The sequence below is a fragment of the Chlorocebus sabaeus genome, chromosome 19, assembly GCF_047675955.1.
Source record: "Chlorocebus sabaeus isolate Y175 chromosome 19, mChlSab1.0.hap1, whole genome shotgun sequence".
Taxonomy (NCBI): domain Eukaryota; kingdom Metazoa; phylum Chordata; class Mammalia; order Primates; family Cercopithecidae; genus Chlorocebus; species Chlorocebus sabaeus.
The window spans coordinates 20,435,083-20,462,930 of record NC_132922.1 but is presented as its reverse complement, the minus strand read 5'-3'; the positions used below and the strand labels follow the sequence as shown (position 1 = coordinate 20,462,930).

At 50.4% G+C, this 27,848-nt stretch overlaps 1 protein-coding gene, 1 long non-coding RNA gene and 1 other non-coding gene across 4 annotated transcripts; 2 read left to right on the top strand and 1 right to left on the bottom strand.

The window, feature by feature from the left end:
- Positions 1 to 131: 131 nt before the first annotated feature.
- SEC14L2 (SEC14 like lipid binding 2) lies at positions 132 to 27,296 on the top strand. Of its 2 annotated transcripts, XM_007975397.3 has the most exons (12): positions 132 to 318; positions 2,455 to 2,530; positions 9,664 to 9,707; positions 10,401 to 10,460; positions 10,724 to 10,912; positions 12,819 to 12,914; positions 13,056 to 13,116; positions 14,222 to 14,305; positions 19,329 to 19,435; positions 19,518 to 19,657; positions 19,805 to 19,974; positions 25,774 to 27,296. In XM_007975397.3, exons 1-12 carry the CDS (start codon positions 265 to 267, stop codon positions 25,902 to 25,904), a joined length of 1,212 nt encoding a protein of 403 aa, XP_007973588.1. In that variant the 5' UTR covers positions 132 to 264; the 3' UTR covers positions 25,905 to 27,296. The 2 variants fall into 2 exon arrangements, with proteins under 2 accessions (XP_007973588.1, XP_007973590.1); XM_007975399.3 differs by lacking the exon at positions 2,455 to 2,530 and having other exon boundaries at positions 133 to 318.
- Positions 24,555 to 24,658, top strand: LOC119627404 (U6 spliceosomal RNA). Its single transcript, XR_005243600.1, has one exon. It is a non-coding gene; the product is annotated as a U6 spliceosomal RNA (small nuclear RNA).
- LOC140709106 (uncharacterized) lies at positions 24,844 to 26,917 on the bottom strand. Its single transcript, XR_012089493.1, has 2 exons — positions 26,823 to 26,917; positions 24,844 to 25,313 (listed from the first exon to the last, which is right to left on the bottom strand). It is a non-coding gene; the product is annotated as an uncharacterized lncRNA (long non-coding RNA).
- Positions 27,297 to 27,848: the final 552 nt, after the last annotated feature.

The window sequence follows — 27,848 nt, the reverse complement described above, 5'->3', positions numbered from 1 at the left end:
GGGCGCACTTGCTCGCTTCCTGCCTGGGTTTCTGACTTCAGGAGGGCAGAGGGGGCCCATGTCAGAGCCTCCCGCGCCCCAGTGCAGCGCTCCCTACCCCGCCCCTCGGGATCCTTTAAGAGGCGGGGCTTGGCTGCCAGCTCCGCGGCCCGGGCAAAAGGCTGGGACTTTACTCCGGGTGGCGGCGAGGACGAGTCTGTGCTCCATCAGCTGCCGCACCCGCCGCCTCCCGCCCCCAAACCCCATCCCTGCGGTTGAGCCACGATGAGCGGCAGAGTCGGGGATCTGAGCCCCAAGCAGAAGGAGGCACTGGCCAAGGTGAGCCCTAGCCCTGGCCCGGGCTCCCACCCCGAGCTGTGGCCCTCGCCCTCCTGCGGCAGCGAGAAGGGACGGGGCTGGTGGGGGCCGAGGGTCCGTGGCGGGCGGCGGCGGGAGCAGAGGCGGCTGCCCCAGCCTGGCCTGCGCCCCGGATGGCTCCTTCCTCCCTCTGCCACCCTCAAGATCCCAGGAAGTTTGGCCACCCCCCGCCCAAGCTCCAAGCAGCCGTGGCAGTGCCACCTGGGAAGAAGTGGTTGCTTGTGAGTCCCCAGAGGCCGCTGAGCGCACAAAGGCAACATTCATCCTTGGGACTGGCAGCCGGGCCCTGGGGCAGGGGCAGGGGCAGGGGCCCAAGTTTTCTCCCATTTCCGGGAGGCTTTCTTCTTGCAGGGGCAGTGGCACGATGGAAAGGGCTCTGGATAGCTCCTTGGGAGACTTGGATAGCTCCTGCCCCAGCAGCAAGCCGCTGTGAGACCTTGGGCAAAACCCTGCCCTTCTCTTTGCTCCCTGATGCCATGGAATGAGGAGGCTGGACCAGATGATGTTGAAGGGAACACCTCCATGTGTGAATTCCAGGCTCCCCCCATGACGCACTGGGTTGGGGTTAGTTTGAACTGAGATCAGCCGTCCCATCTTGCATCCCAGACCCCTGCCTGGCTCAGGACTTAAGGTTTATGCTCCTCAGAAGGCAAGAAGGTGAGCCTGGCTTTGCCTTGGCACCTGTGACAAGGAAGGGGTAACTGTTTGAGGGCTGGACCTTCCTCTTCACCAACTGAATCTCTTCTCTGTCACCCCTGGGGAGTGAGGAGGTCGGCTGTTCTCTGGGCAAGAGCCGATTGGGTCTGGCCCCAAGATTTGGAGGCTCCACAGCTGGGGAGTTTTCCATGGCTGGGAAAGGTGGGGCGGGGGGCAGATGTCTCCTGCCACTGACAGCAGTGGGGAGGCACCAGCTCCATGAAGGCTTTGTCCCAGGCTGGGCCTCCCCCATCCCAGGAAGTCTGGACAGGGAGGCTTCAGATTTTACTGCTGACTCGCAGGAGAGGTCAGAGAGAGAAGGGATTAGGTGGTGATTAAACTGGAGACCAGGGGCTGGTTAGGGTCCTTAGAGAGGGGTAGCTTCATGCCTGCAGTTTGGAGGAGCAGTTTCCCTGGAGCATTGGGAGCTGTTTTGTGGGGTGGGGTGGTCTGAGTCCCTGGCCGACCTAGGCAAGGGGCAGAGGTGGCCAGTCCTCGTTAGTCTCCTCTAGGACTGCCCTGTAGGTCAGTGGCCAGGGAAGAGTGAATGGCTGGGAGCAGGAGGCTCAGGGAGGGCATATGGGGGCCTGCTCACCTACCAGGGAGTGAGAGGTTGGAGGTAGGTGTGGCTGTCCCTTGAGGTCAGTGTCCACCTCCTTTGTTTGGCACTGCCTGCATTTTCCCATTTCCTGGCTTCCCCTATTGGAACCATTCCCTCCACCTGAGTTGCCCGCCTCCTTCCCCCTGATGCCTTTGAAGTCCTCCAAGCCCAGCACAAATGCCAAGTTTTATAGGAAGCGATGTGAGACCACCTCTTTCTTCCCTCTGCTCCCCAGCAAACTCCTCACCATTCCATGGGGCAGAAGACCATGGTGGAAAGAGCATGTGCTCTGGACGCAGACAGACCTGGGTTTGCATCCCAGCTCTGCGAATGACTAGCTGTTTGACCTTGAGCATGTTACTTAGCCTCTCTGAGCTTTAATTCCTTCATCTGTAGAATGGGGACAATACTTCTATGGGTTGTGAGTGAGGAGTAAATAAGCTACGGTGCCAGGATCAGCGCTGGGTGACAGGGAATGCTTGGTAAACTGAGTCTTTACTGTAGTCCGTACCAGAGTGCCTACTATCACGATTAGCTGGGAATACATCTGCCTGCCCCCAGACTGGTGTGTGGGAGCCCTTGTTGTGGGGCAGGGGCAGTGTCTCACTCCTTTCCCACCTCCTGCCCTGCTACCTGGCACCCCCTGACAAGAGAGTACTCCAGGCAGGACGAGTGCTCAGGTAGTGTCTGCAGAGTTGAACCATGTTAAAGAGGGGTCCAGCAAAGACCTCAGTGGAGAGTCCTGGGCAGAGGGCAGTCAGGGTGGGCCCTACCACTCACCCCGATGCCTCTCCCTACAGTTTCGGGAGAATGTCCAGGATGTGCTGCCGGCCCTGCCAAATCCAGATGACTATTTTCTCCTGCGTTGGCTCCGAGGTGAGGGAAGAGGGGCTGTGGGAGGCTGCGGCAGGGGCTTGTTCTGGGCAACAGAATGGCACCCTCTGAAAACCCTGCCCCTGGCAATTGGGGCATCCGGAGTGTCCAACCTTTAGTGCCAAAAGGCCCTTGACAATGACATAAGCTCAACCCTCCTAGTGGATAAAGACACTGAGGCTCAGAGAGGTGAAGTGACTTGCTCCAAGCCACACAGTGAGCGAGTTGCAAGCAGAGAAAAGGGGAGAGTCCAGGTCGGCTGACCCTTGGCCCACAGCCTTTTCCATCCACTCGAGAAATCTGCTCTGCTGAGGGAGTTGGGGAAATGGGCTGAAGAAAAAGTGAGAAAGGCCCCAGCCATGTGGGTGGTCAGAGACACAGCCGAGTGTAGAACCAGAGTCCTGGCCCCTGCTATGCCCTGGTGTGATGGCAGATCCCTACAGACCACAGTTTAGGCAACCTGAGGGAGGGACAGAGTGCATGGGGAACCTGAGGGGCACAGCCTGACCTAGGGTGACAAGAGTCTCCTCAAACCACTACCAGGCTCTAGAGCCCAGGTCCTGGTTCCAGCTCTTCCTGGCCTGGCTGTGGTGCCTGGTTCAGAGTAAACAGTTCCCTAGGATCCTCCTCTGGAAGAGCAGGACAAAACCTGCCTGCTGCCAGACGTGGCATGACAGAGCTCTGCATGTGGTGCTGAAATGCACACATTTCTACTGGCATGAGGGTCAAATTCAGCCCGGTTCCCCAATCCCTGAGATGTTTCCATTCTTTCCCCTCCTCTCCTCTCCTGTGATTCAGGTCATGTGCCACCCTCCCTGATTCTTCTGACACTTTTTTTCCCCCTCTATACAGAAATTTTATTAACAGACATAGAAATAATACACAAAATTCCACTATGGCCAGGTACGGTGGCTCACGCCTGTAATCACAGCAGTTTAGGAGGCTAAGCGGGCAGATCACTTGAGGCCAGGACTTTGAGACCAGCTTGGCCAACATGGTGAAACTCTTATCTCCACTGAAAAATACAAAAATTAGCTGGGCATGGTGGCAGGCGTCTGTAATCCCAGTTACTCAGGAGGCTGAGGTGGGAGGGTCGCTTGAACCCGGGAGGCAGAGGTTGCAGTGAGCTGAGATGATGCCACTGCACTCCAGCCTGGGTGACAGAGCAAGACTCCATCTCAAAAAGTAGGCTGGGCACAGTGGCTCATGCCTGTAATCCCAGCACTTTCAGAGGCCGAGGTGGGCGGATCACGAGGTCAGGAGTTTGAGATCAGCCTGGCCAATATGATGAAACCCCGTCTCTACTAAAAATACAAAAAAATTAATGGAGGTGGGCCGGGCACGGTGGATCACGCCTGTAATCCCAGCACTTTCGGAGGCCGAGGCAGGCGGATCACAAGGTCAGGAGATTCAGACCATCCTGGCTAACATGGTGAAACCCTGTCTGTACTAAATATACAAAAATTAGCCAGGTGTAGTGGTGGGCGGCTGTAGTCTCAGCTACTCCGGAGGCCGAGGCAGGAGAATGGCGTGAACCCGGGAGGCGGAGCTTGCAGTGAGCCAAGATCGCGCCACTGCACTCCAGCCTGGGAGACACAGCAAGATTCCGTCTCAAAAAAAAAAAAAAAAATTAGCAGAGGTGGAGGTTGCAGTGAGCCAAGGCTGTGTCACTGCACTCCAGCCCGGGTGACAGAGTAAGACTCTGTCTCACTACTTTTTTTTTAAGTAGAGACCTGGGTTTCACGTTGGCCAGGCTGGTCTCAAACTCCTGGCCTCAAGTGATTCGCCTGCCTCGGCCTCCCAAAGTGCTTGCATCACAGGTGTGAGCCACTACGTCCAATCAGAAAATTCCACTATGTTCTAGCAGAGCTTAAGTTGTGGTGTAGAATCATATCCTAAAATATTAAAGTATAAATTATGCCCTATTATTTTAATTTTAATTATTATTATTTTTTTGAGACAGGGTCTCACTCTGCTGCCCAGGCAATGGGCATGATCATAGGTCACTGCGGCCTTGAACTCCTGGTCTCAAGTGATTTATTTATTTATTTATCTATTTATTTAAAGATGGAGTCTTGCTCTGTTGCCCAGGCTGGAGTACAATGGTGCAATCTCGGCTCACTGCCACCTCCATCTCCCAGGTTCAAGTGAATCTCCTGCCTCAGCCTCCTGAGTAGATGGGATTATAGGCTCCCACCACCATGCTGGCTAATTTTTGTATTTTTAGTAGAGACAGGGTTTCACCATGTTGGCCAGGCTGGTCTCGAATTTCTGACCTCAGGTGATCTGCCCACTTCAGCCTCCCAAAGTGCTAGGATTACAGGCGTGAGCCACCGCACTTGGCCGTTATTTTATTTATTTATTTATTTATTATTTTTTGAAACGGAGTCTCACTCTGTCACCCAGGCTGGACTGCAATGGTGCAATCTCAGCTTACTGCAACCTCCGCCTCTCAGGTTCCAGCGATTCTCCTGCCTCAGCCTCCCAAGTAGCTGGGATTACAGGCACATGCCACCACGCCCAGCTAATTTTTTTTTGTATCTTTAGTAGAGACAGGGTTTCACCATGTTGGCCAGCCTCGTCTCGAATTCCTGACCTCACGATCCACCCGCCTTGGCCTATTTTTATTTTTGAAACAGGGTCTTGCTGGCCTAAAACTCCTGGGCTCAAGTGATCCTCCCACTTAGCCTCCTGAGTAGCTTGGATTACAGGTACACACCACTGTGACTGGCCCTATTATTTCTTTATGGACACATAAAGACATGCACATGCACACCCTAGGAGTCTGGGGGCAGGTGAAGAAATGTATTTTCCTTTTCTTTACAGAAATTTCATAGAGCTGGCATGCTCCTGAGAGGTTGCCTGTAAACATCTGACAGCAGATGCATCCAGGAGCCTCTGGAAGTGTCACTTGCCCCTTTCCCCAAAAAAGCTTCCATCCCATCCCCCTACCCCAGTCTACCGCCCAGAGAGGGTGGAGGGGCAGTGTGGGGGCGGCAATGGAATCAGTCCAGGCTGGAGGAAATTTTGGCCCAGCATTTGCTGAAGGGCTGCAGCTAGAAGCAGGTGGGTGGAGAGAGTGGGAAGATAGTAGCCTTCTTAAAGGGCCAGTTGCAAAACGATCCAGCAGACTAGGGAGCTGCTGTTCCGGGGAGAAGCATGGTTTCTGAGAGCCACTGAACAGCAATAACAGCTCTCTTACTGAGGCAGGGGCCAGTGAGGGGTCCTGGCAGTTGGTCTGTCGATTCCTGGGGAGCCTCATACTTCAGGCACAACCTACCCCCTCACAGTGGCGGTCATTCAAAGAGTGTGGTCATTCTCATTTGCCAGATGAGAAAACAGGCTCAGATTGGGGAAAGGACTTACCTGAAGTTACACAGTTAATGTGAAGCAGAATCAAGGCAGAAACCTAGGGCTCCAGCCTCCAGGCCAGTATCCTTTCCAGGAAGCCACCCCTGCGCCTTAAAGCCAAGCTCAGCCTCTTAAAACAGAGGAAGTGTCTCCTCTGCATTTCATTTGTGCCTCACATTTCCCGGGCAGGAGCTCAGGCCTGGTCAGAACCTAATATGAATCTCAATTGGTTTTTTTGTTTGTTTTGTCCTTAAAAAAACACAAAACCCAAAAAATAACAACAAAAAACCAAGGCCTGCCATAGTGGCTCATGCCTGTAATCCCAGCACTTTGGGAGGCCAAGGAGGGGGGATCACCTAAGCTCAGGAATTCAAGACTAGCCTGGGCAACATAGCAAGACTCTGCCTCTACTTAAAAAAGAAAAATTAGCTGGGTGTGGTGGTGTGCACCTGTAGTCCCAGCTACTCAGGAGGCTGAGGTGGGAAGTCGCTTAATCCAGTAGTTTGAGACTATAGTGAGCTATAATCGCACAATTGCATTCCAACCTGGGCGACACAGCAAGATTCTGTCTCAAAGAAAACAAACAGCCAAAATTTTCTCTTTCTCTCCTTCAATCTGACAGAGACCTTTCAAAAAAGCCACACACCAGCAGAATGTCTGTCCCTAACCTAGGTGTGGGCTTGGGGCTCCTCTTCCTCCCTTTCTCCACTGAGGGCTTCAGTTTTCTGCTGGCTTCCAGGCACGGAGAGCAGGTCCACAAGTCTCCTCTGCTTCCCCCCGACTGAGGCTGAGCTCTGGGCACCCAGCAAGAAGGATCAGACAGCAGGATAAAACAAGGATGTGGTGGAGGCCCTGGGAGGAAGGCAGAGCCAGTCTGAGTCTCTGCGTTTTACAGGTCTAGGGAATGAATGAACCACCACCACCCAGACGGCTGTTCCTGAGCTGGGTTCTTGCTGTGCCCCAAGTCATGCTTTGAGTTGCCCCTGACCAGGTCAGCAGGAGCCTGGAGAAGCCTCAATCAGGCATGGGGAGGCCCCAGGTGTGGTACTGCCAGGAGCAGGTAGCAACTCTGGGAGAGCCCTCACAGAAGATGCTGGATGTTGGGCCTTGGCAGATAAGGGTTAACTGGATAGCCTCCCCAAGATAAGGGGCTCACAGTTCGCCACCACTCCTGTTCCCTAGGAAGATAAGGGTTCTTCTCACAGTAGTGGTGTCCTTCCTATGGAAGATTCTCATTTTCATGGTCCAACTCCCCCATCTTGAGAGGACAGTGCCTTGCATCTTCCAAGTGTTTCTAGCTTATCAGATGATTTGGTCAGAGGTGTACAGGATCTTGTCCAAGATCAAGCAGAGAAATGAAGAGCTGGGAAGCAAACCCAGAAGATATTCCTCTAAAAGCTGTCCCATGCTATCGCAGCAGCACACGAAGAAGGATGGGATTCAGTTCTGCCAGGATGTGTCTGGCACCTGTGATGGGTGTGGCATTGGTCAAATCTCTTGAGGGAGCCTATGGGCCCGGGAGAAGGGACCGATTTTTGTAACAGCAGAGTCAGGGAATGTGCTCGGCATTCCCAGAGAGCGATGGTTAAGGGACCAGTGACAGTCCAGAGGGCAGCCTGTCTGGCCCAGGTTCCAGGGCTGTCAGCAGATCTAGATGCCAAATCCACAGAGGACATACAACTGGGAGGGACAGTTCATAGGTCAGATGGTAAAACTGATCAGAATCTGGATCTCAAAACTGTTTAAAGGATGGACTGAAGTTGACTGTAACAAGAGGAAATTTGATAGGGAAGGATCTAAGGTCTCTCCTCTCCACGTATGCAATGGAGGCTTAGCCGTGGCACAAGTGAAAAGGATTTGGGGGGGGGGGTTTCAGTGCCTATAAGCTCCACCTGAGTTAAGGGTGTGCCTGTTGACAAGAAAGTTCTTAGGCCAGGCACAGTGGCTCATGCAATCCCAGCACTCTGGGAGGCCCAGGCGGGTGAATCATCTGAGGTCAAGAGTTTGAGACGAGCCTGGCCAACGTGGTGAAACCCCATCTCTACTAAAAATATAAAAATCAGCCAGGTGTGGTGGCACGTGCCTGTAATCACAGCTACTCAGGAGGCTGAGGCAGGAGAATCGCTTCAACCTGGGAGGCAGAGGTTGCAGTGAGCTGAGATCGCACCATTGTACTCCAGCCTGGGAGACAAGAGTGAAACTCTGTCTCAAAAGAAATAAAAATAAAAAATAAAAGAAAAGAAAAAGAAAGTTATTAGACAACACCTGGGGCTCTGTGTGGCTTTTTTTTTTTTTTTTTTTTTTGAGGCGGAGTTTCGCTCTGTCGCCCAGGCTGGAGTGCAGTGGCCGGATCTCAGCTCACTGCAAGCTCCGCCTCCCGGGTTCACGCCATTCTCCTGCCTCAGCCTCCCGAGTAGCTGGGACTACAGGCGCCCGCCACCTCGCCCGGCTAGATTTTTGTATTTTTTAGTAGAGACGGGGTTTCACCGGGTTAGCCAGGATGGTCTTGATCTCCTGACCTCGTGATCCGCCCGTCTCGGCCTCCCAAAGTGCTGGGATTACAGGCTTGAGCCACCGCGCCTGGCCTGTGTGGCTCTTAAGAGCACACTCTGAGGGGGCCCTGGAAAACTGGAAAACATTCAAAGGGAAGTTATTTGCATGGACTTGAGACCAAGCTGTGGGGCTTGGTAAAGGCTCCAAGGATGGGCAGCATGATGGTAGGGGAGATGCAGGGTGACAGCACAGAATTTTCCAGTCTTAGAAGTGTTGTCATGTGGCTAAGGAGGCGATCCTAATCTTGGAGTATCTCTGAAATGAATCTCAGCTCAGTATATCATGACAGCTGAGTGCAAATTGCAGCTATGATTACCTGGGAGTAAGTGGCCTTGGGGGTCAGTGAGGTCTTTGTGTTCAAGCTGGAGCAGGACAACTTTTGGGGCATCGTGCATAAAGAGGTGACCCAGGTGAAACTGAATTCTGAAACTTGTCAGGAGCCCTGGGAGGCAGACCCTTTGTGTGGCTTTAGGGAACATGTGGGCCCTCTGAGGACAGGACAAGGTTGGGTGGAGGCTCATCAACTCCTCTATCCCACTGGGCTGTTCTGCCAGCTCTGCCACAGATTACAGGGGCAGCTATATTCATCTTTGTTTTTTGTTTTTCTTGGGCCGGGATCTTGCTCTGTCACCCAGGCTGGAGTATAGTGGCGAGTTCTCAGCTCACTGCAATCCTCCCACCTCAGCCTCCCAAGTAGCTGGGACTACAGGCACATGCCACTACCTGTGGCTAATTTGTTTTTTTTTTTTTTTTTTTTTTTGGAGAGACGAGGTCTCACTGTATTGCCCAGGCTGGTATGTTCATCTTTGAACCATGGTGTCAAGGTCTCAGAATTGGATGTGAGACTGTGGAAGAGATAAAGTTTGTCTGTGTAAGGGGGAAGGCCAAATGATAAGAGGATCCAGGGTTCATTTTCGCTGAGAGGAGGGAAGACCTTTAAGTTGATTTTAACACTGGAGTAAAAGTAAGCTCTTTTGACCCTGAAGTTACAATGGCTGCCCCCAGCTGCCCTGAACTTTGACCTGCTCTCCTCGCAAACCTGGGGCCTCTGGTGCCCCAGAAGCTCTCAGTAAAGGCTCTCATGTTAGCTTCTGCTTGTGGGATGCTCTGAGGGTTAGCTGGAGACATGACTGAAAGGAACTGGCCCTGTGATGGGAATATGGGAATCTCCCCATCCTTGGACACCCAGTCCTGCTAACCTAACCCTGACCAGAACTGTTTCCCTGTTACAGCGAGAAGCTTCGACCTGCAGAAGTCGGAGGCCATGCTCCGGAAGGTGAGACATGTTTGACTCTGAATCCCACTGTTGCCTCAGTTCCTCCCCATCAGAATCACTCCTTGCGTGGACTTCTTTTGCTGCACCTCCCATCCCGATCACAGCTTTTGGCTTTGAGTATCAGCTGACCACTGTTGCCTTATCCCTCTGGGACAAACTGCATTCCCTTCCCTGGCAACACAGGCTTTCATAGCTCTGGGCCAGCCAAGAATGGTAATCTGTTCTGCTAGGACCTCTAACACAGGCAGGGCCTTCTTTTCCATTCCTGCCTAATGCCTTCTGGTGACCACTTACGACCTGGTGGTCCATTCACGTTGTTGCTTATTGCTACATGCCTATTAAACCTCCCCCACCATCCCTGCTTTTTGTTTTCTTTTCTTTTTTCTTTTTGGAGACAGCGTCTCGCTCTGGCACGGTATCGATTCACTGCAGCCTCCACCTCCTGGGTTCAAGAGATTTCATGCCTCAGCCACCTGAGTAGCTGGGATTACAAGCGTGTGTCACCACAGCTGGCTAATTTTTCTATTTTTAGTAGGGACAGGATTTTGCCATGTTGGCCAGGCTGGTCTCGAACTCCTGGCCTCAAGTGATCCATCCACTGTGGCCTCCCAAAATGTTGGGATTACAGGTGTGAACCACCATGCCCAGTTGTCCATCCCTCCTTTTAAAAATTTCCCCATTGTGTCTTTGTAGCACGTGGAGTTCCGAAAGCAAAAGGACATTGACAACATTATTAGCTGGCAGCCTCCAGAGGTGAGCACAAATTATCCCACCTCATCCCTATGCTAGGCCTTTCAGACCCACAAGCTGGGTCCTGGGTCCACTGGATTTGGATCCTTAGAGGAAAGGTCTGACAATGCCCACTGAGCCCTGATGGTCTCCAGAATGGGCATCTGTTGGTACCCAGGGGAGGGATATAGAGAAAGATACTGATGAACCTGGAGTTCACTGACCCTGTGGTCCAGGCAAGGTATGGGTGCCTGCTGACCAGGCGGCTCCTCTGTGTCTTTGCCCAGGTGATCCAACAGTATCTGTCAGGGGGTATGTGTGGCTATGACATGGATGGCTGCCCTGTCTGGTACGACATAATTGGACCTCTGGATGCCAAGGGTCTGCTGTTCTCAGCCTCCAAACAGGACCTGCTCAGGACCAAGATGCGGGAGTGTGAGCTGCTTCTGCAGGAGTGTGCCCGCCAGACCATGAAGGTGAGTTGACCACAGTACAGGCATTCCAGCAGAAGCTGGGATGTCACACAGGAATATAAACACAGCTTCAGGGCCAAGGCCCAGAGTTTTTTGTGTTTTTTTTTTTGTTTTTTTTTTTTTTTTAGTTTTTAAAACTTTTTTAGTAGAGATGGGGTTTCGTCATGTTGGCCAGGCTGGTCTTGAACTCCTGACTTCAAGTGATCCACCCACCTCGGACTCCCAAAGTGCTGGGATTACAGGTGTGAGCCACTGGACCTGGCTGAGGGCCAGGCTTTGGGATTTCCTAGACCAGTGACATTTCCAAGTTTTAGAATATTCCCAAATGTCTATTTTGCCATGTAAGGACTTTAAAACAATGATCATCTATTGTGGCCATCATTAACACCCAAAACTATAAGAATGGCAATAATCTCAGATTAAAAAGGAGTCTTTTAGGAGGTTGCAGTGAGCCAAGATCATGCCACTGCACTCCAGCCTGGGTGACAGAGTGAAACTCCATCTCAAAAAAACAAAACAAAACAAAAAAAACAGTACTTTACATTGAATAAATTTAGCTTCATAAAAAACTCACTACGTTTTTGTTATTTTTCTCATTTATCTGGGGACCCAGTGAAATCTTATTGTGGACCAACCCATCCTTGAGCAAGTATTTGAGCACCACTGGTGCAGATGATCTCAGATTCTTGCTTCTCTAATACTGTATTCAAAAAAGATAAGGGCCGGGCGCGGTGGCTCAAGCCTGTAATCCCAGCACTTTGGGAGGCCGAGACGGGCGGATCACGAGGTCAAGAAATCGAGACCATCCTGGTTAACACGGTGAAACCCCGTCTCTACTAAAAAATACAAAAAACTAGCCGGGCGAGGTGGCGGGCGCCTGTAGTCCCAGCTACTCGGGAGGCTGAGGCCGGAGAATGGCGTGAACCCGGGAGGCGGAGCTTGCAGTGAGCTGAGATCCGGCCACTGCACTCCAGCCTGGGCGACAGAGCTACACTCTGCCTCAAAAAAAAAAAAAAAAAAAAAAAAAAAAAGATAAGGATGGCTGGGTGTGGTGGCTCATGCCCGTAATCCCAGGACTTTGGGAGGTTGAGGTGGGCAGATTGAGCCCAGGAGTTCAAGACCAGCCTGGATAACATGTCAAGAGCCTGTCTCTACAAAAAAAGTAAAAAATTAGCTGTGCATAGTGGCACGTACCAGCTACTAGGGAGGCTGGGGTGGGATGATCACTTGAACTTGGGAGGTCGAGACTGCAGTGAGCCGTGATCACACCACTGCACTCCAGCCTGGGCAACAGGGCTAGAATTCTGCGTCAAAAAAGATAAGGATAGCTGATTCCCTTACTGAGAAGGCTGAAGAACAAGCAGGAGCTGCCACTTCCCTCCTGCCCTCCTCTCAGCAGTTATAAAGATCCAGTGAAATGATGCCATAAAGTCCGGGAACATTCCCACATTCATCTGCAAACGTTCACAGAGAGCCTACTGTGCGCAGAGACCCTGCGGAGCTGGGGATGCAGGAAGCATTAGACGTGGATGCACCCGAGGGTTCAGGGTGCACAGAACATCTGTGCTCGGGCATTTAAGTGGCTCTATGGGTACCGTGCACAGAGCACACAGTGACTCAGGAAGGGGGAGGCCATCAGGCCAAACTGCAGAACCAAAGCCATCTCAGATGTCATCTAGATCCACCCAGTCATGCACTGGATAAGAACACGGAGACCTAAGCAGGAAGAATGACTCACCTAGGCCACAATTCTGGCCTGGGGTGATTATCTCAATTGGAAAACTCTAGGTCTGGCCCTAACTAGCTCTGGTTGCTCTATGGGTGCACAGTGCAATCATTTGCCTTGGACTGGAGTGGGCTTCTGAAGTAGGACAGCCTGACAAGACTTCCTGCTCTCTGTTCCCTGCAGTTGGGGAAGAAGGTGGAGACCGTCACCATAATTTATGACTGTGAGGGGCTTGGCCTCAAGCATCTCTGGAAGCCTGCTGTGGAGGCCTATGGAGAGGTGAGGGGCAAGGGTGGGGAGGAAGGGGGCAGAGGTAAGGGGAGGACTAGTGGGCCCCTCTGCTAGGCTGTCCTGTGGGATGGGTGAGGCGATGGGGGCAGATTCTGAGCCTGCTGGAATCAAGAGTGATTGTTTCCACAGTTTCTCTGCATGTTTGAGGAAAATTATCCCGAAACACTGAAGCGTCTTTTTGTTGTTAAAGGTAAGTTGGGAATTTCTTGTGATAAAGCCAGATGGAAAAGAGGGGTCAAAAATATGACTGGGGCAGATGGAGGGCCAAACAGTGAGCCAAAAGAGGGGTCTAAGGACATGTTCAGAAGACTGCAGCCCCTGCTAGTGTGCTGGCTCACGCCTGTAACCCTAGCACTTTGGGAGGCCGGGGGCGGGAGGCTCTCTTGAGCCCAGGAGTTTGAGGCCAGCCTGGGTAACATAGCAAGACCTCATCTCTATAAAACAGTTAAGGAAATGAGCTGGGTATGGTGGTGCATGCCTGTAGTTCCAGTTTCTCAAAGCTGAGGCAAGAGCATTGCTTGAGCCCAGGAGTTTAAGCCTCCAGTGAGCTATGATTGTGCCACTGCACTCCAGCCTGGGTGACAGAGCAAGTCTCCGTCTCAGAAAAATAAAAATAGGGCTAGGCACAGTGGCTCACTCCTGTAATCCCAGCACTTTGGGAGTCTGAGGTGGGCAGATCACTTGAGGTCAGGAGTTCAAGACCAGCCTGGCCAACATAGCAAAATCCCATCTCTACTAAAAATATGAAAATTACCTAGGTGTGGTGGCCCACACCTGTAGTCCCAGCTACTCAGGTGGCTGAAGCACAAAAATCACTTGAACCCAGGAGCTGGAGGATGCAGTGAGCCAAGAGCTCACTGAGGCTGAGGCAAGGGCATTGCTTGAGCCCAGGAGTTCAAGGCTGCAGTGAGCTAAGATTGTGCCACTGCACTCCAGCCTGGGTGACAGAGCAAGTCAGTCTCAAAAAAATAAAATAAAAAGAAGACTGCCTTTCACATATGCAGACTACTTTACAGCTCACAGAGCTTTCAGTATTTATGACCTCCTTTGAGCCACCCAGCCTGATGAGATAGGAAGAAACCATTTGATTATATCCACTCTACAGATGGGAAGGCTAGACCTCAAAGATGCCCATGCTGAGCTGCACACCCTGGGCTGCCTACGTGGGCTCCACAGCCCTAGTGAACATGTGGCCCAGCATGGGCTGCTGGGAGGGTAAAAGGTGCTGCAGAGGATGCTGCCAGGGACAGACTGGGCACTGCTCCCGGCCTCACATTATCTGGTCTCTGTTCCAGCCCCCAAACTGTTTCCTGTGGCCTATAACCTCATCAAACCCTTCCTGAGTGAGGACACTCGTAAGAAGATCATGGTCCTGGGAGGTAAGTGGTCCAGACTGTTCTCAACTCCAAAGGATGGGCTGTAGCCTAAATCGGGTCCAGCTTTAGGGGTGTGGCTGTAGCCACCATGGCGAAAGCTCCCCCTGCTAGTTTGGGAGCAGTGGGACCCAGGAGCAAGCTGGGGCAGAGCTAGTGCATTTGTCTGTTTTCCTAAGAACTCTTTCTCTCAGACACACTAGAAGCAAGCACTGGGCCCATTATTGTACATTCAAAGATGAATGAAACTCCAGTTCTTGCCCTCAAGAAACTTACAGTATAACAGGAGACAGAAGACCTTAGAAAGAGAGGCTGGGTGCAGTGGCTCGTGCCTGTAATCCCAACACTGGGAGGCTGAGGTGAAAGGATCACTTGAGGCCAGAAGCTCAAGACCAGCCTGGGCAACAAAGCGAGACCCTATCTTTACTAAAAAATAAAAAATACCTGGGCATAGTGGCGTGCACTTGTAGTCTTAGCTATTTGGAGGCTTAGGCAGGAGGATCCCTTGAGCCCAGGAGTTCAAGGTTGCAGTGAGCTATGATTGTGCCACTGCACTCCAGCCTGGGCAACGGAGCAAGACCCTGTTTTTTAAAAAAAGACCTAGAGAGAGAAAGCTATGATATAAACTAGAAAAGACAGTAGAATAGTCACAGAGAGGGTGCCACAGAGGTTGCAGGAGCAAGGTTGCTTTCAGTTGCGGAAAACTAGGAGCAGCTTCATTTGACAAGCACATAGTATGTGCCAGGCCCAAGCTAGTGCCAAGACTACAAAGATGAGTAAGACAGAGTCCTGGCCGGGCACGGTGGCTCATGCCTGTAATCCCAGCACTTTGGGAAGCCGAGGCAGGCGGATCGCTTGAGTTCAGGAGTTCGAGACCAGCCTGGCCAACATGGTGAAACCCTGTCTCTGCTAAAAATAGAAAAATTAGCCAGGCGTCATGGTGGGCACCTGTAATCCCAGCTACTTGGGAGGCTGAGGCAGGAGAATCGCTTGAACCCAGGAGGTGGAGGGTTGCAGTGAGCCGAGATTGCGTCACTGCACTCCAGCCTAGGCAACAGAGACTCCCTCTCAAAAAAAAACGGGGGAGTCCCTTGAAGGTCTTTTGGCCTCTCTGGGAAGGCAGACACAAATCTGTCAGCATGCTATGGTAAATGTATGGAAGGGGAAACCACAAAGTGCATGGGAGCACTCAGCAGGAGCACTCACTCCACCTGAGCTAGGCAGGGGGTGATGCCTACCTAAGCTGCATGCTATGGAATAGTAAGAGTCTGCCAGATGGAGCAAGGCAGGAAGCTGCTTGGCAGAAAGAAGAGCATTGAACAAAGACCTTACATAGTATGGCAGAGGCAGCTGTTACAGAATGTAAGGCAGGGTGTGGCAAGGTCTGAGGCTGGAGAGGGAACCAGGAGTCAGGTCCCAGAGAATCCAGGGCACTAGGTTGAGAAGTGGGACATGACTCTATAGGCCACTGGGAATCAGAGGAGTTTTCAGCAGGGGAGTACTACAGATTTTAAACTGAGACGCTGTACTAGCAAGATTGCGAAGGGTGCCAGTTTGCACACTGTTGCCACAGTCTATGCAAGAGGTATTGCAAGCCTGAATTGGGGCAGTGGCAATAGGGATACAGAGGAGAGGATGGATTTAAGAATTATTTAGGGCCGGGGCTGGGCGCAGTGGCTCATGCCTGTAATCCCAGCACTTTGGGAGGCTGAGGCAGGCAGATCATGAGGTCAGGAGATCGAGACCATCCTGGCTAACGTGGTGAAACCCCGTCTCTACTAAAAATACAAAAAAAAATAGCCAGGCGTGGTGGCGGGCGCCTGTAGTCCCAGCTACTCGGGAGGCTGAGGCAGGAGAATGGCATGAACCCGGGAGGCGGAGCTTGCAGTGAGCGGAGATCATGCCACTGCATTCCAGCCTGGGCAACACAGTGAGACTGAATTAAAAAAAAAAAAAAAAAATTATTTAGGACCGGGCACAGTGGCTTAGGACCATAATCCCAAACACTTTGTAAGTGTTTGGTGCCACTGCACTCCAGCCTGGGAGACAGGGCAAAACCCTGTCTCAAAAAAAAAAAAAAAAAAAAAACACACACACACACACACACACAAAAACTACTTATTTAGGAAGTAAAACAGCAGAACTCAATTGACTAGATGTAGGAAAGAAATCTAGAATGAGCTCCTAGTGTCTGGCAGAGGTGACTGAAAGATGGTGATGATTAGTTCAACTGGGGAAAACAAAAAAGCTTGAAGTTGAGCCTAAGGAGTCTTGAGATATAAAAATGTTGGGAATACCTGAGTTTGAAGCTTAGGAGAAAACTCTGGTCTGGAGATTTGGGAGTTATCAAATAACAGCAGCAGCTAAAACCTTGTCAGTACGTAAGAGTGCCTACAGAGGAACAGAGGTGGAACCCTGAGGAATATCTGAGCTCAAGAGCAGGCAGAGAAAGAGGAACCCACCAGGAAGACTGAGAAGAAGTGATTAATGAGGTTGGCAGAGAAGCAAGTCAACAGGGAATGGATATGCAGGGAAGTAGGGTTAACATCAGGGCACAAGGCAAAGTGTGACCCAAAACCCAGCAAAGAGGACACACAGGCATCAAGCCAGCCAGGGACAGGCAGGAGTTCAGTTTTGCTGAAGTGGAGTGGAGGGAGAAAAGGCTAGAGAGGTAGATTGGGCAGCCAGGTGTGGTGGCTCACACCTGTAATCCTAGCTACTCGGGAGGCTGAGGCAGGAGGACCATTTTGAGCACAAGGGTTTGAGACCAGCCTGGGAAACATAGTGAGACTCCATTTCAAAAACAAAACAAAAAGGTATATTGGGACAGGCTCATGAAAGGGTGAATGCCACCTATGGCATTGAACTTGGAGGGTAGGTAAGTGGGATATGGAAGGCTTCACAATGTTCCCCTTTTGGTGACACATCAGAAGTGGAGATTTTCCAAATGTGTGCTAGTGAGGCCCGGGGAGTGAAGTGAACTCATCAGGGAAGTGTAGGACTTCTGGGTTCCAGACTTAGTTCTGGCAGCAACAAGCTCAAGCTCTGTTTTTTTTTTAAAATTTAGGTCCCCACAAAAGCATTCTTCTTTCTTTTTTGAGGGAGTCTTGCTCTGTTGCTCAGGCTGGAGTGCAGTGGCGTGATCACGGCTCACTGCAGCCTCAACTTCCTGGGCTCAAATGATCGTCCTGCCTCAGTCTCCTGAGCAGCTGGGACTACAGCCAGCACACCCACCTAAATTTTTATTTTTGGTAGAGATGGGATCTCACTATGTTGCCCAGGTTGATCTTGAACTCCTGGGATAAAGCAATCCTCCTGCCTCGGTCTCCCAAAGCACTGGAATTACAGGCATGAGCCACTGCGCCCAGCCAGCTCTCTGCTTTTTGTTGCCTCAGTTATTCTCTCCGTAAGATGGGAAGAATCCTCCTGGCCTTATCCCAACTCTCCAGCTGGACTCGGGGAAGAACTATAAAAGCTGAGCAAGTGGTTTTTATGATTTTTGTTTTTTCTGCTGCTGCCACCCACCATGGGCATGAGACGGTTTGGTTTCCTGGCAGCAGAGCTGTGTAGGAGGTTCAGTCTGTTCCCCTACCCACACCTCAAACTCTTTCAACCAAACCTGCCTCAGGCTAGGAAGGTACAGGATCTTCAACAGAGGGGGGAAATTCACTCGGGCTGGTCACTGGAGCTTAGCAGTACAGATTAAATCACCTCAAGACCACAGACACTGTGTTCTCAGGAGTTGCATGGTCTTTGTTCCCTAAAAATCTGAGGGCTGGCAGACTCTGGACAGTTTCTGTGGGTTTCCAGCTTGCATGACACTGGCTTGTACCCCAGGGCCTGGAGCTGCTGCCTATATATGCTCTATACAGTAGGCATGGGCAGATTTTAGTGTCAAAATATTGTACCTGGCTTGTATTTATGAATTTGGATTGGTGGAGAAGTGGTTCTCAGCACTGGCTGTGCTACAGTCAAACTCTCCTAGACAGGAAAGAGCTTGGGTATTTAAAAAAAAAAAAAAAAAAGCCAAATTACTGGTGGCTCAACAGCTGAAAACAATAGGAGCAGAAGTGAAATGGTGGCTGGGGTAAAGCCAAGGAATCCATTAAAGGGGTGACTCTACAGAAATGCATTTATTTATTAAGTCACGACTTAACTGTAGGGGAAGGTGGGGGAAAGACGCACAGATCTGTCCTCACAATGCTCAGTCTAATCAGGACAGGGTATGTGCATTCAGGCCTTCCTGCCCGCCACACGTGCTGTTCCCTCTGCATGGAATGTCCTTCTCCCCTTTCTTTGTCCCCACCCTGCTGTACTTCAATGTATCACCTCCCTGGGGTAATAACATACTTTTACATGTGTAAGGCACTTTATGGTTTAAAAAGCCCTCTCGGCCAGGCACAGTGGCTCATGCCTGTAATTCCAGTACTTTGAGAGGCCCTTGTGGGTGGATCATCTGAGGTCAGGGGTTTGAGACCAGCCTGGCCAACATGGTGAAACCCCGTCTCTACTAAAGATAGAAAAAATTAGCCAGGTGTCGTGGCAGGCGCCTATAGTCCCAGCTACTCAGGAGGCTGAGGCAGAAGAATCACTTGAACCCGGGAGGCGGAGGTTGCAGAGGTTGCAGTGAGCCAAGATTGCGCTACTGCATTCCAGCCTAGGCAACAGGTGAGACTCTGTCTCAAAAAAAAAAAAAAAAAAAAAAAACATCTTCTCAAGTACTTAGTTCATTTCACTCCCACCATAACCAGGCAGGGCAAGAATAAGGTCACTTAGCTGTTCAGACACAATGAGGACAGGAACCAGGGTCTCGATTTCTGGCCTGGGGCAGAGCCATCCTCTGGCTCCTACTGAACCCCCTGCAGTATTATGCATGCACTGTGTGCTCCTAATGCAGGAATTTGAGGCGGGGTGTTGGGGGTGCGATGGATGGGTTTTTTCTGCCTCTTTAGTGTACACCACTAAGGTTATGGTGAAATCTTACCTAGTGTTGAGATACATCTCTATCCTTCCTTCCCTCTCCTGCCAGCAAATTGGAAGGAGGTTTTACTGAAACATATCAGCCCTGACCAGGTGCCTGTGGAGTATGGGGGTACCATGACTGACCCTGATGGAAACCCCAAGTGCAAATCCAAGGTATGAGCCGCCAGAGGCTGGAGGTGAACAGGGATGCCTGGCTCAAATGCATATTCCAGTTCACTCCATGCCATGCTTCTAGATCAACTATGGGGGTGACATCCCCAAGAAGTATTATGTGAGAGACCAGGTGAAACAGCAGTATGAACACAGCGTGCAGATTTCCCGTGGCTCCTCCCACCAAGTGGAGTATGAGATCCTCTTCCCTGGCTGTGTCCTCAGGTAGGGGCCTGGGCCCTTCCAGGAGACCCGAGCTTTCATCTATAGGTCCTGATAGGTGGGCTGGGATAGGAGAAGCCCTGGTGCCAGGACCCCGGAGAGGGCACACACAGACAGAATTATGTTATAAACTGGTGATGTCCCCTGCAGGTGGCAGTTTATGTCAGATGGAGCGGATGTTGGTTTTGGGATTTTCCTGAAGACCAAGATGGGGGAGAGGCAGCGGGCAGGAGAGATGACAGAGGTGCTGCCCAACCAGAGGTACAACTCCCACCTGGTCCCTGAAGATGGGACCCTCACCTGCAGTGATCCTGGTATCTGTAAGTATCTCTTACTTGGCAATGCCTTGAAACCCCATGTCCAGCTTTCTGCCTGTGAGGTTCTTCTTCCTCCATGGATTTTTGGCTCTCAGAGTGTTAGAACTAGAAGTGGAATGCCATCAGTTCAACCCTCTCCTTGCTAGATGAAGAAATCTAGGCTTGGAGACTTGTTTATGGTGACCCAGCTGGTAAACAGCAGGGTGGGACTTTGATCTCATACTCCCAGTTATGGATGAGTCACAGTCCTAGGTGATCACAGGGGTTCAACACGTCTGCTTTCTGGCCCAGGTCTAACTGGGTCTGTGACTGGCCAGATATTTCTTGGGGATGCTCCTTCCCAGAGGTCACAGAGGCAGAACTGGCTGGGTGGGCATGAGATCACAAGGTAAGCGGACTGCTCAAAAGTCCAGCCTTCACCCCTGAGTTTCACTCCTCTCCCGGCTGACCAAAGAACAGACACAGACGATTAGCAGGCAATTTACACAAGAATATAAGAATGAGAAACAGACATCAGAAAAGGTGCTTAATCTCTCTTAACTTTGTAATACCGTTAAAATTCCCCTTGACTCAGCAATTCTACTAGTGAAAATTTATCCTACAGAAATACACAAATACACAAAGATATAGGAACAAGGATATTCCCGGAAGCCTGGGAAACTGGCAGTAAACCATATGACCATAATAAGGTCTGTTGATAAATTAGTCCATCCATACGATGTTAAAGAGAATAAACTGACATGTAAAGTATCTGAGACATATTAAACAAATAAGCATGAAACACAGCATGTATGGTATGTACTCACTTTGGTTAAGGAAGTGTGTACACAGAAAATAATTCTGGGGAAATTTATGCTAACTCTAACAGTGGTTATCTCTGGGGTGATAGGATGTTTATGGAGGACTTTCATTTTTACAGTATTTCTGCAAATATATTTTATGATGACTATGTATTAATATTACATTTATAAGCAGAAAAACCATACCTACACCGCCCCTCAACACCCACAATCAAATCTCCAGTTTCTTTTTGTCAGAGCCAATGGAAAATCAATGAGAGCAAAGGCTTTATCATCAGAGCTGAGCTGGACTTGACTAAAGGCTAGCTCCATGGCCTTAGGCAAGTAACAAAACCTAAGCTTCGGTTTCCTGACTGCTACACTGGGGGTATCTCATAGGGATACCTGATGATTCAATGTGATAAGTTCTGTGAGGCACTTAGCATAATGCCTGGCATAGAGCAAGCACTCAATGCACTGTAGTCACCACTATTATTGTTAGGACGAGGCCTGTGGGAGAAGGGCCATCCTGGAGACAATGCCAGGAGATGGGAGAAGCCCTGTGCCCCATTTCTATGGCAGTACCACACTACCAGGAGATCTGCACTAGCCTCACAGATGTCTCGGCTGCTCTGCTTGTCCACACTGTCACCCAACCTGAGATTTTGCCTCCTTCCTCACATCCCAGGCATCCTTCATCTCCACCGCCCCCTCCTCACAGATGCTCTGTGGTACCATATAGCTCCCGGGGGAGGGGGAATATTCTTATTAGTGAGCAGCCGGGTCCTGGGGAAGAAGGCGTATACTATGCGCTTCAGCAAGAACAAGGCTTAGCACCAGCCCAGACAATGTCACCCACAGAGGAGAAAGCACTTAATACATATAAGCTTGAATTTTTTTGTCTGTTTCTTTGTTTTTAGTAGAGATTAGGTATCACTGTGTTGCCCAGGCTGGTCTCGAACTCCTGGGCTCCCAAAGTGCTGAGATTACCAGCGTGAGCCACCATGCCCAGCCTTGAATTCTTTTTTTAATGGATGGGGAAGCTGGGGCATAGAGAAGGGATGTTCTCTCTCCCATAAAGTAGCTTGCGTAGACATCAAGACAGAAGACATCAGAGAATCCTAGAGTCCTGATCCAGAACCTCTTGGCCATTGACTGTCCTGGATGTGACAGACAGTGTGGAATCCCAGACCAGGGAAGTAATTGACACAAGGTCACAGAGCCAGTAGGAGAGCCCCAAACCATTTTCCAGCATCTGCCCATTACCCCTGTATCTTCTCTTTAGTATCTGAAGGACACTGCCCAAGAAGGGAACATGAAACTTTTAACATAATCAGGTTGGGCTTGCAAACCGCCAAATTTATTTTAGCTCCTTCTGGATTTATTCCCAACCAGAACCTTTACCTGCCTGCAGGGCCTTGTCGGATCTGCTCCTCGCCCATTCCCAAGGGGAGCAGAGGCAGGCCACAGGATCCGTTCCCCCTTCCCAGGTATAAAGACAATGAAGTGGGAATCAGCTGTTACCCGGTGCCACACTAAGGTTAGATGTGAGCCCAGAGAGAACCCAGTATTAGCTTGCAAGTTCATGTGCAGGAGGGCAATGCCCTTGGAGAACCAGGAGACCCCTGGAAAGCAGAACAGTCATCCAGTGGAGAAATTAAAACTGTGCCAGCCTCCAATGGCAAGAGCACATTAACCTTCCCCATGCTTCTCTGGTCCTTATCCTAGTGCACTAAATTACCGAGGAGGGTAACCAAATTTTGAATTGATTTCACTTTTGTTTTCTCACCTAATATTTACCAAGGGCCTAATGAGTATAGAATACTCAACTAGGAATAAAAAGATTCCCAGAGAAAGATCTGGACTTTGTCCACTAGAAGTGCACAATGTGGTCAGAAGACTGGAAACACTGTAGAAAGGGTCAGCAGTGCTGTGGTGAAAACAGCCCAGCCAGGCACCAGGAGGCCTGGTTTCTGAGTCCAGCTTTGCCAGTAACTCTCCCAGTGTTTTCAGCAAGTGTCTCTATTAGGTTGGTTTTCCTTCTCCTTAAAATGACAGAAGTGATGGCCGGGCGTGGTGGCTCATGCCTGTAATGCCAGCATTTTGGGAGGTCAAGCCAGGTGGATCGAGGCCAGGAGTTCGAGACCAGTCTGGCCAACATGGCAAAACCCCGTCTCTACTAAAAAATACAAAAATAAGCTGAGTGTGGTGGCACATGCTGGTGATCCCAGTTATTTGGCATGAGAATTGCTTGAACCCAGGAGGTGGAGGTTGCAGTGAGCCAAGACTGCACCACTGCACTCCAACCTGGGTGACAGAGAGAGACTCTGTTTCAAAACAACAACAACAACAACAAAAAGAGAGTAGACCAGAGCAGATTTTAATCTGGGGTCCCCCAGAGCAGTGGTTCTAAATCCTAAAGACCAAACACTTCCTCTTTACAGCAAATAGTGTCTAAAATGTCCCCTTTACTATTCTGAAGTGAAATTCAAAATACAGAAATTTTGAATATTATATCCTGATAATATAACCCATCCTACCTACACACATAATTTAAAAATCAATATAACCTCCTATGGCAATAGAAAAGAGATATAAAAGGGAACTAATTTAGAATATATATTTTTTCAATACATAAATGAGAGGGTAAGGTTGTACCTTTCCCACTGGGAACCATGGCCCCAGAAGGTCTACGATGGGCTCCAGGAAATCTAAAAATTTTTTTTTTTTTTTCTTTTCGAGACAGAGTTTCACTCTTGTTGCCCAGGCTGGAGTGTAATGGCTCGATCTTGGCTCATTGCAACCTCTGCCTCCCGGGCTCAAGCAATTCTCCTGCCTCAGCCTCCCAAGTAGCTGGGATTACAGGCATGGACCACCATGCCTGGCTAATTTTGTATTTTTAGTAGAGACGGGGTTTCTCCATGTTGGTTAGGCTGGTCTTGAACTCCCGACCTCAGGTGATCCACCCGCCTCAGCCTCCCAAAGTGTTGGGATTGCAGGCGTGAGCCCGGCCAAATTGTGTGCTTTCATCAGATTCTCAAGGGGCTCAGTTACCCAACTAAAGTTAAGGAGCCTTATCCTGGAGGGTGTCTGGGAGCTCTGTGAGTCTATGATTAGTGTCAAAATGAACCATGCGGACTCTGGAGCTGCAGTGACTCCACTTCCCTCAGGCCTGTGGCTCTCTGATCAACCCCTTTCTTGTTTCTGAGGCCAAGTATCTTGCTAGGCAGGGCCATTATCCACCTAGTACTTGGTCCAACCAATGCAAAGGACCTCTCCTCCAGCATGGTTGATTCTGGTTGCTAAGGCTCTATCATCGAGGACAGAGATGAAGCTTCACTCTTGCCAGAGGGACTATTGGCCCTGAAAGACCTCTAGTACAGGGGAAAAATAGATGACTAACACCTTACACCATGAGGAAAGAGTGGGTGGTGTGTCTACCCTTTGTCTAAACTATGCATTTTGTCCAGGGTCAGGAAAAGGTTAAGTCTTAGGATTAAATACAGAGTATTTTTTTTCTTGCTGGGAACAGTGAGAGAAGACCAGGGTAGGGATGGGGCAGAGCTAGTGTTTTTGTTTTCACATTCAGTTCTCCTGAAGGGGTGTTTGACTGAAATGGAACAACTTCTCAAAGGAACAGGGTTAGATTAAAAGCAGCCTGTTCCTCTGCCAAAGTGTGGAAGCTTTCTCTGCCAAGTGCATGCCCATTTTCTCTTTCCAGAGGAAACCACTGCTGATGTCTATTATCCTATCAAATATCCTCCATCTAGTAGCATTACGTTTCCATAATAAACAGGGCATACAGTGCTCGCTTCGTCAGCACATACACCAAAACTGAAACAATACAGAGATTAGTATGGCCACTGCGTGAGGATGACAATCAGATTATCTTAAATAAACACATAGAAAACAGGACATATACACACACATATATTCACAGGAATTGTCTGTCATTCACTGTATGTATGAAGGAATTCTCAAAACTGTCAAACTCATCACAGGATTTGAGGAAACTTTCCCATTAGGACAAGCACCAAAGTGGTATTATCAGAGAATCTGGGAGTCTAAACAGACCAAGCAGTAAAGCCAAAAATATTTTTACGTATGTATTTACAAAAATGTTACAAACTGCTTACATACTGTTCTGCAACTTGCTTTTTTGGCCTCAGGACACATTGTGGACAGTTTCCTGTCACTTCTATGGAGCTAACCTCTTTTTAAAAAAAATATATCAGTATTCTGTCATATGGATTACAATATAAAATTGTTGAAGCAATTCTCCTTTGATGAACTTTTGAGTTTTCCCAGTCTCTTATTAATACAAATAGGGATGCAACAAGCATCTTTGTCCATTTATCTTTTTGCAGGATAAATTCCTGGTTCAGAAAGTTTGCACATTTTACCTTTTGTCAAAAACTGAACAGGGCCAGGTTTTCCAGGGTCCAAGTCAGGCAGAACAAAGGCAGCAATGTGGACCAGATGGAAACTCCAGTTCTGTCATTTCCTCACTGTGTGGCACAAGAGTCACACCAACTCCTTTTTATCAGATACAAAACAGGACTACTGCTGAATTCATAGAGATGGGGGGAAGAGTGAGATAACATATAGATTACCAACCCAGTGCTCAGACACACAGCTATTACTGTTATTATTACAACTGCTACTGCTACTGCTAATTCTCCTCCCACCTTTCAAAGTTCAGTTCAAGCTCTTAACTCCTTTAAAAAGCATTTCACATGATTTCAGTCTACCAGGCCCTCTTCTTCCAAGCTGGTACAGACGAGATGGTCTCTGTCACTCATCTGGCACTTGACATGTTCTGCCTATTTTTCTCTCTCCATGAATGTCATGTCAACGCAGCTAAATTAAGATTCAGAAGGTCAAGGATCATTGCCTAGGCTACCTTCATCCCCATGACCTGCCACACTGCCTTGCTCAGTCAATAAACATCAACAAAAATTACTGTCCCCAAGCCCTTTGTCAGAACTGCCTGAATGTCTGTCTGGTTTCTGCCTCCCTTCAGATGTCCTGCGGTTTGACAACACCTACAGCTTCATTCATGCCAAGAAGGTCAATTTCACTGTGGAGGTCCTGCTTCCAGACAAAGCCTCAGAAGAGAAGATGAAACAGCTGGGGGCAGGCACCCCAAAATAACACCTTCTGCAGCAGGCCTGGTCCCCTCAGTGTCTCCCTGCCAATTTCTACCCCTTGTAGCAGTCATTTTCGCACAACCCTAAAGCCTAAAGAAACTGGGCTAGAGGACAGACCTCAGGAGCTTTCATTTCGGTTAGGCAGAGGAAGAGTGACTGGAGTGGGTCTCCTTGTCTCTCAAATACCTAAGGAGTCCACAGGGGCTGGCCATTGTGATAGGATCTGTCTGTCCTGTAAAGTGTGCCAACTTCACCTGTCCAGGGACAGCGAAGCTAAGGGGTGGGGGGTACCACAGGGTGGCAGCAGGGAAAAAAATTAGAAAAGGGGGAAAGATTGGAACGTAACACTTCAGGGAAGTCAGCTGCCGGGGAGAAACTTGCTCCTAAATGAACACCTAAGTTTAGATCGCAATGAGAAGTAGCAGGGTAGCTGGTTGCTAGAGTTACGGTGGGGATCAGAAGCTCTTCCAAACTTTTTAGCACTGAGGCTGGGGTAACTTTTGGCTTTTCCCAGGTCTCGGGAGGTGGCCTGAGTCAGCACAGATCTTTCCACTTAGGGGTAGACAGGCTGGCCTCTCCCTCACTTTGAGACTTTAGCAACTCCTGGGCCACATAGCCTGCCTCTTTGATTACTAATGACTGGCGGTGACTCAGAGCTTCCTGGGACTTCGGGTACCCACCCGCTGTTCTCCATGCAAACAAAGCACAAGGGAAATGACCCCCAGGGATCACAGCTGCAGGGAGGGCCAGGGAGGTTAGGGGTGGGAGTGAATGCTAAAAGCAGATCTTCCAGTGCCCTTTTCAGTGCTACCGGCCTCTCACCAAGCAGTCCTCCATGTGAGCAACCCCGAGAAAAAAAGCTAAGTGGGATCAAGAGAGCAGCACTCGGAGAGGGTGCCCACCAACCCGCTTCCTGACTGACCTGAGCAAGGTCTTAGCAGTCCCACCTCTGTGGGAGGCATACAACGCGTGCAGGGAGTTCAGATGCCGGTCGGCGTAGCCAGGCCTGGAGGCCCCCCAGGCAGGAGGCCGCCCAAAGGCGGGGCCAGCGTCTCGCAGACCAGGGCCTGGGGGCGGCCACAGACGGCCTCGAAACCACAGCCCTTACCCCAATCCCACGAGCCCCGCCAACGAACCACAGGTGCTGGGCTGCACAGAACACGGGAAGGCGGCCCTAGACCTGGCGGGAACGCCCTTCCCTCAGAGCCAGGCCCCGGCCCCGCCTGGGAAGCTCATTTTGCGAAGCTGAGGGAGCTCGGGGCAAAGGCCGGGCTAACGCGGCCCGGAAGGGGCCGAGGCTGCACGGGCCTCTGCCAGACCGCTCAGGACATCCCGGCCTGGGTTTACAACGCTGTTAGGAAAATTAACCAGTCAATAAAACAACGTTCAGTGTGCAGGGAGTGAAATTCAATGCCCACCGCTTGGCTCCTCGCTGCCTCTCACTCAAGAAGCCCAAACTTAGGCGGCCTCAGGGACCAGCAGCCGCTTCACGCCAATAGGTAGGGCGCATGCGCAGAAATTCTCTTCGGCTCTAGCGTGAGCTTTCTCAAGGGGCCACGTCCAGCTTGCCTTTTGATTGGCCCAGTTGGTGGGTTGTCTTCCGCCATCTTTGATCAGGGCACTAAGGATGCTCCTGATCGTCTTCACAATGAGGGCGGAGGCCCCGCCCCGCCAGCTGCTCAGTACGTGCCGCGTAGCCCGTGCGAGCCAAGTGTGAGTCGGGGCGAGAGCCTGCGGAGCTAGCAATGGGCCGAGAGTGAGAGGGCGGCGGAGGAGCAGCGATCACGTGGTTTTAGGGACTGTCTAATAATTCCACGCCAGCATTGCCGGTGTTTCAAGGGGCTGGGGAACGCTGAGTTACCCACCAACTTTTCTCTGACGAACTACCCTCCCCAACCTACAAGCCCAGTTCCGCTTGAGGTAACTGCTGACGGGACTGTCCTATACA